Below are 12,081 nucleotides of genomic sequence, written 5' to 3'. Positions count from 1 at the left end.
ATAAGAAAGATGAGGACAAACTTTTTAGCAGGACCTGTTGTGATACATAAGGGATAGTGGTTTTAAACAAAAGAGGGTAGATTTAGACTAGCTGTAAGGAAGACATTTTTTTTGTGATAAAGGTGGTCAGACACTGGCCTAGGTTGTCCCATCTAGGTGGTAGATGCCCCATCCCCCAAAACATTCAAGGTCAGGTCATATAGGGCTTTGAGCAAACTGATTTAGTTGAAGATTTCCCTTCTCATAGGTAGTTCTTAGACCACACTGAAATTGTCTTCCACTTCTACATGATCCACTACTAGATACACAAATAACAGCCTTTTTCTCATTTTATTGATGAGACCCTTTTTCTGTTTATGTCCTCTGTCATGCTAACACACCTTGAATTTTGGCAACACTTTGGCCACTCACCTTTAGAGAGAAAACAGCCATGCATTCTTCTCAGAAAGTATTCACATTATTATTTTTTTCTTGGTTTGTTTGTTGGTTTTTTTTTCCCATCCCTGCTTAGCCTTAATCGCTCTTCTGAGAGAAGGAGAGAGCCTGGAGGATCTGATGAAGTTGTCTCCAGAGGATCTGCTGCTGAGGTGGGCAAACTATCATCTGGAAAATGCAGGATGCAATAAAGTCAACAACTTCAGCTCAGACATCAAGGTATGAGAAACACTGACCAACAACAGCAAAACAGCAGCTCCCACCCAAATTTCTGTCTTCCACACAGGGATTGAACACTGAAACAATCCAAGCAGCTGAGACTGCTTTGCTGAAGACATGGAGCTGGGTGCATAGAGTGTTTTTAGTGGGGTTTACCTTTCCACTTACTAGTATTACTCCTTGTCCCAACCTCTCAGTCATCACTGTCAGCCCCAGCACACCAAACGCCTGGGAAAGGAATGGCTGCTGGCTCTGGACAGGGCATATGGACTCTACCACTGTATTTTCAGTTTCTTGCCTCTATTGCTTTCCTCCTTCCTAAATTTCCTTAAGTGACTCTTGACCTGACTTTGGTTTGGAAAAGCCTGAACCTTACTCAAATATGTAACTAGATGTAGAGGAAGGGGATGGGGCTCTTCCAATTCCCCCACTTGGTCTTTCCTTCAGTATGGCACCTGGGTTACATGCTCCTCTGCCCCAACCTTTGCTTAGCCCTGAATGCATGTAATCTACTTTATATTTTGAATAACATTAGTTGAGTGAGTTAGTCAAGTCCCTAGCCATTAACAGGTAGCTTTATTTTCAGTTCTTTGAGCTATTTTTGAAGTGAGTTAATATTTTCCACGTGTGGAAGCAACGTTATACTTCACAGAAGATTAAAGACACAACATATTAAATTCTTGTCTTGTTCCTGCCCTTTTTCCTGAAAAATGCTGATACTGTTGTTAGTTTTAACTTTTGTCCTTGAAAACTATGCTTTCTCTTCCATAACTGCTCAAGCATTGCTTAGAAATCCTCTTTAAACATCTGCTTTCTCCTTCTGCATTTTCTTCTCTTAAATGCTCAGCAGCCTGACTTCTACAACATTATAAAGGTATGCATTTTGTTATCTCTAATTTTATGTTCAGATTAAGTAAATTCTAATATCTCTTTGTTGTTGCTGTCCTTTTTGTAAGCGCAGCACACAGGATTTTGTATTGTGTGTTGAACATTCTGCAGCACATGGGCTTAGGGAAGAAATAGATCTGGCAAACACAGCATAAAGTAGGAATTGCTAAGTGCTTCCAGCTTAATTAATTTAATTATGTAGCCCAATGATCGATGTAATAAAAATGAAGCATGCAGGCCCATTGTTCAGGGAAGTACTGGCATGCAGAGGCTTAGCTTTAGATGTAATTTTTCTTCCCTTTAATTTCTCTGTTTGTCACAGGACTCAAGAGCTTATTACCATTTGCTGAACCAAGTTGCCCCCAAGGGAGATGAAGAAGGCATTCCAGCTATTACTATTGACATGTCAGGATTAAGGGTAAGATGAGATAAGTTTAGAGTAAATGCCAATATTTTCTGTCTGTTACTTGCATTGCTGGTCAACATAGGGTTGCACCGGGATGTCGGAACAAGCAAATCCTTTTTAGCATTGCAAAATGATCTTGTATTTCAGAAATCAAAGCTTTCAGAAAATTAGATTATGTGTTTTGACTTTTGTTAGATATTATCTCTAAAACTTTAGCCACCCTGATAAACTACTAGCATGTAACAAGTGTATTTAAGTAAATTTATTTGGGAATTTCATAAAACCATCATATCTTGTATGGAATACGACTTAAAAGCAGTATGGTGAGATGGTCGAATTATAGACAAAGCCCATTTGAAAACACAAACTTGCCATTAGTAGAAATGGGAAAGGGAATAGCTATAAATCCGTCAAGGACCTGCTTTGACAGTTCCACATCTAGATCCACACATGGAGATCCCAGGTGGGTCTTGCATGCAGTGCCAGGCAGTGAGGTGAGGTTGATGCCCTGCTTTGTGCCAGCACAGGAGAAGGACGATGTCCAGCGAGCGGAGTGCATGCTGCAGCAGGCGGAGCGCCTGGGCTGCCGGCAGTTCGTCACTGCCACTGATGTCGTCCGGGGGAACCCCAAGCTAAATCTGGCCTTCATCGCCAACTTGTTCAACAAATACCCTGCCCTGCATAAGCCAGAGAACCAGGACATCGACTGGAGCTCCATTGAAGGTCAGGAAAATGCAAATAAAAGATACTTCTGGCCACCCGTGCCACAGTATCTCCATCTTTGAATTGATGATATATCAACCTCATCTTATGTCCTTCAGACATATATTCGCTGCCCTGTTAGCACAGGCAGTCTTTGGAAACAAGAGGCTGTCCTTTACCTGCTTTTAGCTTCTTGTAATCTGGGGCTCTGTTCTGTGGATAACACACGCTTAAAGACAAAAAGGTTTTTGGGATGTCTGAACAAGTACGGACTACTGAGCATGCTTTTAGTTGAAATTAGAGTTGATCTGGCATTCTCTTATTTGAGGATATAAATTAAAAATCAGATCTTGCATAAACCTGCTGCCTACTTGCTGTGGACTGGGGTCAGGAGCATCATTGTACGGATCATTTGCTGAGCTTCAGGTCCTTCTTTCTCAGCCTCACAGTGAAACTGTTCACGCTGGGGCAGAGGCCATTCTTGATTTCTTGAAGGCATTTAAAGGCCAATCTGGCAAAATACTATAATACATAGGCCATGAAGAAATATTGCATGGTGTACCATGCTTTCTTATTTCACACGTCAACCAGTGTCTCCTTTTGTTATTTCAGCACACTGTAAATTCGGAGTTAGTGTTTCTTCACAAGACACTTATTTTACTGGATTGTTTTGTTTTGCAGGCTTGTTGATTGATGTATCTGTTGTTTTAGGTGAGACAAGGGAAGAGAGGACGTTCAGGAACTGGATGAATTCCCTGGGCGTTAATCCACGTGTAAATCACTTATATAGGTAAGACAAGGTATTACATTTCCTTCAGATGATAAACACAGCCAGAAATTGCTTACAAAATATATATACAGAATATATGCTGCTTTTTGGTTTTTTTTGGAAACTAAGTTTACCTCTACTAAGTTTAGTCGTGTTTCCTTTCTCTGTTCTTTAGACAATAATGTTTCTTTTTCTGTTGTTGCTTTCAGTGACCTGTCAGATGCCTTGGTTATCTTCCAGCTCTATGAAAAGATCAAAGTGCCAGTAGACTGGAACAGAGTGAACAAACCACCATATCCTAAACTGGGTGGCAACATGAAGAAGGTAAAAAAACCTGGAATAAATCCAGTAGAGAATGTCTATAGTTTCAAACAACAGTGTGGATATTCTCCAGTGCCAACTACAGCACATTAAATGATTTTTTTGTCTAGTTAGTGATTAATTTTTCATCCTGAAAAATAAACATACATTCAACTCGCTCTGTTGACAGGTGAAAAATATTTGTAAAGTGAAAAGACTTGACAACTTCTGCATAATTCTTTAAAATCTGTATTTGCAGACCACTTTTGCTACTATTTTAAGCACCAATTTTAATGCATCTGCACCAAGAGACACATGGCACCAGCTTAATTGCAGCTGTCTGGATCACTGCCCTCCACATCAAATGAAGAGAGTGATGATAAGCATTCTTGACCAAAAGCATCAAGAACCAATCACACAGCTGCTGCTAAATGCAAAGCTTTTTTGCAACTATCTGGATGAATAATTTCATCCAGTTAGACCAGAGCAATCTACTGACCTAAAATATCAACTGGGACACTAACTCTTTGTCTCAGTGCAATGCCATGACGCTGGAGGTACTTATGAGCCAAAAATTTTTATTTTCTGGGATAGTCTACTTTTCAGGCCCTGGTGACAAAGAATAACATTTCTGTCAACGTTAACTGTTTACCATGGTATTTTTGGGGTGGAACTGCCTGCTAGTAGTCAAGCAGCCGTATTATCACAGAGCCCCACAGTTTCTTTTTGCCCAGGAAGATCTAGGCTGAGTGATCCAAGGAATTTAAAGTAACAGTATCTTGTCTTCTTTTTTTTTTTTCCTATGTTTTTGAACCACACCAATTGACTGTGCCATCAACAGCTTGAAAACTGCAACTATGCAGTGGAACTGGGAAAGAATCAAGCCAAATTTTCCCTCGTTGGCATTGCTGGGCAAGATCTCAATGAAGGAAACCGTACACTCACCCTGGCCTTAATCTGGCAGTTGATGAGAAGGTAGGTCAGTCAGCCACAAACTTCAGAGCATTTTGGTATACTCAGTTTGCATTGTAATAGTTTCCTGATGCTATCTCTGAGAAGGCTCAACAGGCTACATCTTTCTCACTCCTCTGTTTGCACTTAAATACAAAGGCAGAATTCCTAGCTAGGATTGCATCCTAGTTAGGGATACGATCAGAAAGCACGTCTTGAGCGCAAGGCCATTACAGTCAGCACATGCAGAAGATTATTATTGTCACTACCTGTATAACATAAATAAATGTTCATTGCATGGAAGAGAGGAAAAGAAGTTGAAAGGTCTCAATATCAGGGAATGGGGAGAATGTACTGGAAACAAGGAAATGATGCGGAAGTTGTGTAACCTGCTATCCAAAGTGGGTACAACTCAGTCCCCATTTTAACAGAAATCTCTATGTGTGTACGTTTGTGTGTTTAAGAGCTCTGTAACTGCTGTAAAGAGACCCAGTTAGAACTGAATACAGACTAAATTCAGACTATAGAGAAAGGTACAGGTTTATCAGGCAGGTACTTAAACTAGAGATGTTGTGATTACTTACCATCAAATTCGGATGTCTTTCCAAGGTGTATGCTCACATATAAGAAAAATATTCCAGGCTTATTTTTATGCAGAAGGTCAGCAGAATGATTCCCTTTTGTTCCTGAAGTCAGTGATTATTTTTTAAGCACTATGAGAATGAGTCACTTACACTGAGATCCATTAAGAGGGATCTTCTAGGAATTTTGAGTATCAAAAACTTTTAACACTTCCAAAACAGTGATTAAGGAATTGGGGATGAATTAGATTTATTAGATTAATTATTGTGTTATAATATAAATCATATGCACGGCAAGTGTGTGGGAGGCAGAGGAATATCAGGTCAAAGAGGACTTTTGGGGTGATCCCAGTCAATCTGCACACATACAGGACGGTTCTGAGGTTACGGCAAACTTTGAGAAAAGATCCTGGCTTCCCTTTTTAGGTACACCCTGAATATCCTTGAAGACATTGGTGGTGGAGAAAAGGTCAATGATGAAATCATTGTCAGCTGGGTCAATGAAACACTGACCGCAGCTGGGAAGGATTCAACCATCTCCAGTTTCAAGGTACAGTTTTTTGTTAGAAGTCTCTGCTTAGGAATCTCTTATTCAGTGTGTTTGTGTGTATGTTATATACACTGCCTGTATATACATGTATGTGTACATATACATGCACACTTTACCTTATGATATAACTAACTACATAGTTCGAGTATTCCCTTTTAAAAGCATGTTCAAATATACAGATTTTATCCAAGGGGCTTTAATGTGAAAAGGTAATAAAAATATGATATGAACATAACAGAAAACACCTTGAATTCCAGTTTGACATGGGACATCAAAGTATGAAGCCAGGAATGATGACTGGAATTAAGCAAGAACTGCTGTGCTGTTGATTATAAGTCAACAGCAATTACAAATAACAGTATTAAAATGAACAATAGCAATACATTTATAATCTGGTACTACTATTCAGGGGTACCTCACCCTATTTTGCAAGGTACCATACAAACACAGAGATGGACCAATTCTAGAGAGCTCCCAATTCTGCTAACAAATCTATGATGCTTCCCAAGCTAGGGGACACTCAGTGGATATAAATCAGCAGTTTGCACCAGGTGAGAACAGATCCATCAAACTTCATGTGAAGAGTTCAGAAATTACCCAGCTGGTCCCCCTCGCACCTCCCATCAGTAGATGTGTATCAATGTCCTCTCCCCGTAGGAAGCAAATTCACTAGCCTCGCACCTCATCTTTTGATTTAATGGCACTGTATGCTGTGACAGGGTGACCTGGTTAATGGACGAGGGGAGGGCTGTGGATGTTGTCTACATGGGCTTTGGTAAAGCCTTTGACACAGTTCTCCACAGCATTCTCCTGGAGAAACTGGCTGCTCATGGCATGGATGTTCCCTGGGTAAAAACCTGTCTGGATGGCCGGGTCCAGAGAGTGGTGGTGAATGGAGTTACATCCAGCTGGTGGCTGCTCACTAGAGGGGTTCCCCAAAGCTCACTATTGGGGCTGATCCTGTTTAACATATTTATTGAAGGTCTAGACAGGGGGATCAAGTGCATCCTCAGTTTATAGAGTACACAAAGTTGGGTGAGAGTGAGCATCTGCTGAAGGGGAGGAAGGCTCTGTGGAGGGACCTGGACAGGCTGAATCGATGGACCAAGGCCAACTGTATGGGGTTTAACAAGACCAAGTGCTGAGTCCTGAAGTTTGGCCACAATAACCCCATACAGGGCTACAGGCTGGGGGAAGAGTGGCTGGAAAGCCGCCCAGTGGAAAAGGACCTGGGAGTGCTGGTCAACAGCCATGAGCCAGCAGCGTGCCCAGGTTGCCAAGAAGGCCAATGGCACACTGGCCTGTATCAGGAAAAATGTGGCCATCAGGATCAGGGAAGTGATTGTCCCTCTGTACTTGGCCACACTTTGAATTCTGTGTTCTGTTTTGGGCCCCTCACTACAAGACAGACATTGAGGTGCTGGAGTGTGTCCAGAGAAGGGCAACAAAGCTGGGGATGGGTCTGGAGCACAAGAGAGGCTTATGAGGAGGGGCTGGAGGAGCTGGGGGGTGTTTAGCTTGGGGAAAAGGAGGCTGAGGGGAGACATTATTGATCTCTACAACTACCTGAAAGGAGGCTGTAGTCAGGTGGGGGTCTCTTCTTCCAGGTTATGAGTGACAGGATGAGAAGAAATGGTCTCAAGTTTGGAAATGGCCAGGGGAGGTTTAGATTGGATGTCAGGGGAAATTTCTTCCCTGAAAGGGTTGTGCAGACTTAGAACAGGCTGCCCAGGGAAGTGGTTGAGTCACCATCCTTAGAGGATTTAAAAGACATATAGACATGATGCTTAGGGACATGATTTAGTGGTGGATTTGGAAGTGCTAGGTTAAGGGTGGACTTGATGATCTTAAAAGTCTTTTCCAACCTAAACAATTCTATGATGTCTCATTCATTGGGTAAAAAACGATCCTTGAAAGAGTTCCTAGTCTGCCTTAGATAAAAAAATCATTCTAAGCAGCCCTTTGTGAAGATCTAAATGGTATTCCACTGAACTGTCCATTGTTCTTGAGTCTAGACTCTGACTTTGTGGAAGATTTGTCATCCACTTCTTGCATCTAATTTTATTTTTCATGTATGCAGGATAGCAAAATCAGCACCAGCATGCCAGTCCTGGATCTCATTGATGCCATTCAACCAGGATCGATCAAGTATGACCTCTTGAAAACGGAGGACCTGAATGATGAGGAGAAACTAAATAATGCTAAGTACGTTTGTGCCAAGTGACACTTAACATGAGTTACCTGCCCAGGCTTGCCTAACTCTGTCTTTGAAAACTGCTCTTCTGTCATTCCCATCTGGCACAACCTCAATTGAGAGATACCACCAGAGTTAGAAGCATGAAGGCTAGGAATTAGGTAGTAAAAAGACTATAAATGGAAATGAAATGTGTAATATAGTTCCTGCTTTATAAATCCCTTGAAGGAATTAAAATCACTTGGCTTCACAGGCTTCTATTTTCTCATATTAAATTTAAAATTCTTTCAGAGATCAGGGAACAATGCCAACAATAGTGAGCCATGGAAAACAGTGATTAGAGGTCATGATAGCTCTTTAGGCACATACAGGTGGAATAAAGGCATATTTAAGAGAGAAGGGGGAGGACAGGATTCATGCCTGAAAAACCAATTCTGTGGATGCAGATATTGATTTTTTTTCCCCTGAATGCAAATGATTTCCTAGCAGAGAGTCAATTCTGGGGGCATCTCCCTTTCCTTTCAGAGTTACACAAATCACCTCCTGGTCTGATCATCAGTTTAACTTCTCTTTTTCTATATGGTAACTACAAAAGAGAAAAAGATGACTGTAAGGCAATCAGAGCTGCCATCGTTTTTTGGAAGACTTTTCCCACTCTTGTTTTTCCCTTCCATTTCCTACCATCTGTTCTCTTTCTTTCCTTGTAATACTATGTGTGCTTTTCTCTGTTCTTATTCATTCTTCTGCTGCTCTTTTCCTTATTTCTCACTCCCATCCCCCTCACTCTCCAAATGTTTTTTCTGCATTATGAGGAGAATTTCACAAATGTATGTGCTTTGAAGTAGGAAGAACCTAGGATTTTCTAGCTTTTTAAATGAAAAATAGAAGAGACAAACCCACTGGAGAACAGACAGTACCTGTGCATCAGTGCACTCTGAGCAGGGAGACGGAAATGTCAACTTGCACATTCTGGGTATGACTGAAATAGAAGTCCCTGAATATTGATTTCCAACAACACTGATCTCCACTGACATCAGCCTTCTGCTTCCATCCTTGCAAGCTTGTTTATGCACAAAGACTGAGTCTCAGGGATTGAGGAGGAGCAAGACCAGAATGGCTGGTTATGAGGATAATCTTTCAGGGGAAGGGAGACTAAATGTTTCATACCAGAGTTTGATCTACAGTCTCCCATCCTGTGGGTAATCAGTGCTCTTACCATCAGGAAATACACTCTACCTTTTACTAGAAATGTAGTTCTTTATGAGCCTGTCTCATACATTCCTGTAGAAAAGTTTAACTGGTGAATCAGTAAAACCCACTCTGGTATTGATCATGTAAAACACTTAACAGAGGGAAAATTAATGCTACTGCACTAATTTATGTCTTTGTTTTTTCCTTATTTTTTTTTTCACCCCAAAATGCAGATATGCCATCTCTATGGCAAGAAAAATTGGAGCAAGAGTCTATGCCCTTCCAGAAGACTTGGTTGAAGTAAAACCCAAAATGGTCATGACAGTCTTTGCTTGCCTTATGGGAAAAGGCATGAAGAAAGTTTAAAGCACAAAAGACTTTTACTGGTGCCTGTTATTCATCCTTTAAATTCCCTCAAACTGGATGCTCTTCTCTGTATCAAAGAAATTGCAGGGTGCTCATGCTTTTAAGGCATGAATGTTACACATCGTTCCAGATTATACAGAAGTTGTGTATTCATGTGTATCCAGGAAATATTTTGATTTGAACAGTAATATGTGCTTGATTTCTTTGCCTTATTTTCCACTTTGCTAGATATAACCATTTCATATTCCTGAATAAGCTTTCAATACTTTCAATTTTATTAATGGATACTGGGGATTTCTGTCAGAGGTCACCTGGAGATCTTTGTCTTGGGAGGTACAGACAGCTTTTAGGACTATGAAATGTTATATGCTGCTTCTGCCTGAAAATATCGTCATGCTTTTCATAGCATTTCTGCCATACTTACCTTCCGTTTGCACCTGGGATAACTCAAGGGGTTTCCCCAAGCCAATTCAAATATTAGTGACTATATTTTTGAATAGTAGGATCCTCTTAGGAAATTCTTTTGTAAAGAGAGAAGTATTTGGTGTCTGCAACGTGTTGCTGCTACGTGAACTGAGCAGTACTTTTCCCTGCAAGTTATGCCTCTGCTGTCAGTGGCATTACTCACAGATTACATTACTGCTCATGGAAAAAAACATACTGAAGCCTGGACCTCCAAACTCTGGAACCTTTGCAAGAAACATTCTCCAAAGGATAATTCATTTTTATGTCATAACATACTTAAAACAGAAACAGATTGCAAAGTATGGTAGAAATGAAAACCATGATAAAGAAACTAAGGGAATGTACTCAGTTGGTAGCAATACTGTAAGAAGTGAACCAAAGGAATGCAGAATGATATATTTATGTAGCCAATAAAAATTAAACTCTGTTAACTTCACAGACTTGCACTCAAAGGGCTGTGGCTCTGATTCAGGAGAGCATTTAAATCTGCGCTTGTATATGAAACAAATACTAAAATGCTTCCCTGAACCCAGGCTGGGATCCTCAATGGGGCTAAATCAGCTTAGCTTTGTGGCTAACAAAGCACTGTCAGCTTGTCTCAGATGAGGACCTAGCCGTGTCTATAGATAGTCAGCGGGATATTTGCACTGAATCTCTTCCTTGGCATGAGACATTTACTGTTCTGGCCTCTATGTGGATTTTACTGTGGTGAAATGCAGAAGGAGGGAACTTTGCCTTAATGCAATCCCGTTGACACAATCTCAGCTCTCTCCCTGTCCCCCTCCCTCTCCTCCAGCCCTTCAGAATTGCCTTAATAAAAAACCAATATTCAGTGATGTGAGAAGTCTCTCCAAATAAAATGTTCTTTAAAGCCAAATGTGTAATCTTTGCTTTAAGTAGTGCATGTGCTAACTGGGAAGTGTGTATCATATAGCTGAAACAGGGAGAGATTTAAAAATAATCTGTGGGCTCGTTAAGGATATGTCTTCTGTATTATGTATTGTTATCAAAACCACAGATTGCACAGAGTGGGAAAAATTATTTCCTAGGCTATTTCTGAACATGCCACTCTGAGACACTGCCAAAGGTGGGATATTGTGCTGGCTGGACCTGCAGTATGCTTTTCCCCATTTGGCACCATCTCCATCATCCTCTTCCTTTGCTCATGTACCGATAAACTTCTTTAAGCATTCTGCAATGCAAATATGTTGCTTTGTTTCTGCAGTAATGGCCAGATCCTGTTCCTGATCAGATCTGACTGCCCTGTTCCTCTTATGAGCCCACGTATTTAATACAGGGTAGGAAAGGTACAGTATCCTAAGACCATCCTGTCCAGTCACAATATAAAGGAGGAGAACATCTTAAGTATTATACGATGGAGATATCACCTCAGCTTATTGCCCAGAGAGGGGGAGTTATCTATGGCCCCTATGCCACTCCTCCCGTTTTCAGAGATAGGACCTGCTGTTGCCAGAGAAGAGGGGTGGCACTGAAAAAGCAGCTGTTCTCCTCTTATGATTGACTAGGGAGCCCTGCAGAGGAACACCAGAGAAAGGAAAGTGTAAGCAGAACCTGTGACTGCAGCAATTCTCTCGGGTGGGATGACCATGTGTTTCATGTGTGTTGCATACATGTGTGTATGTTTGCAAATTGAAGAGGCTGTTTTGGCTTGATAGATGGTATAGATCTGAAAGGACCAGGTAATCTTGCCTGAAGACAGCCCTACTCTGCATTCCCTGGTCAGGGAGATGGTCTCACCCCAGACTCAGGGGCAGTCATGAAAGATGAAGCAGTTGACAGATGGGAAACAACAGCAGTGCCAGGGTGAGAGGGGTGGCTTTTCTGTTGATCTCAAATGAATGGAGTCACTTGCTATACTCAGAGAGTAGAAGGGATTTTTAGGCATTTTCCACACCAGCCCTTAGCAACTGCGGTTTTGCATAGGGGTAGGATTTTTAGAGGAGCCTGCTGAGAGAGGCAGAGAAAGGAGGCTTTCACACATCGTGCATTTCCACTAGGCAAGATCATAGAATCATAGAATCAGCTGGGTTGGAAAGGACCTCT

General features: G+C 41.3%; 1 protein-coding gene across 5 annotated transcripts in view; it reads left to right on the top strand.

The window, feature by feature from the left end:
* The window catches only part of LCP1 (lymphocyte cytosolic protein 1), a 50,579-nt gene extending 39,685 nt beyond the window's left edge, over nucleotides 1-10,894 (top strand). For 3 of the 5 annotated variants that reach the window (XM_064645715.1, XM_064645716.1, XM_064645714.1), the window contains exons 8-17: nucleotides 512-654; nucleotides 1,502-1,528; nucleotides 1,865-1,960; nucleotides 2,476-2,671; nucleotides 3,362-3,440; nucleotides 3,629-3,743; nucleotides 4,561-4,694; nucleotides 5,678-5,801; nucleotides 7,882-8,006; nucleotides 9,420-10,894. In XM_064645715.1, coding sequence (XP_064501785.1) covers nucleotides 512-654; nucleotides 1,502-1,528; nucleotides 1,865-1,960; nucleotides 2,476-2,671; nucleotides 3,362-3,440; nucleotides 3,629-3,743; nucleotides 4,561-4,694; nucleotides 5,678-5,801; nucleotides 7,882-8,006; nucleotides 9,420-9,552 — 1,172 coding nt within the window. In that variant the 3' untranslated portion in view covers nucleotides 9,553-10,894. The remainder of the gene's footprint in view (nucleotides 1-511; nucleotides 655-1,501; nucleotides 1,529-1,864; nucleotides 1,961-2,475; nucleotides 2,672-3,361; nucleotides 3,441-3,628; nucleotides 3,744-4,560; nucleotides 4,695-5,677; nucleotides 5,802-7,881; nucleotides 8,007-9,419) is intronic. The other 2 variants (XM_064645717.1, XM_064645718.1) reach the window with 2 other exon arrangements.
* The last annotated feature ends 1,187 nt before the right edge of the window (nucleotides 10,895-12,081 follow it).

Source organism: Pseudopipra pipra, chromosome 2 (assembly GCF_036250125.1).
Source record: "Pseudopipra pipra isolate bDixPip1 chromosome 2, bDixPip1.hap1, whole genome shotgun sequence".
NCBI lineage: Eukaryota > Metazoa > Chordata > Aves > Passeriformes > Pipridae > Pseudopipra > Pseudopipra pipra.
Note: the sequence above shows the minus strand (reverse complement) of the source record. Positions and strands in the feature narration are given on the sequence as shown.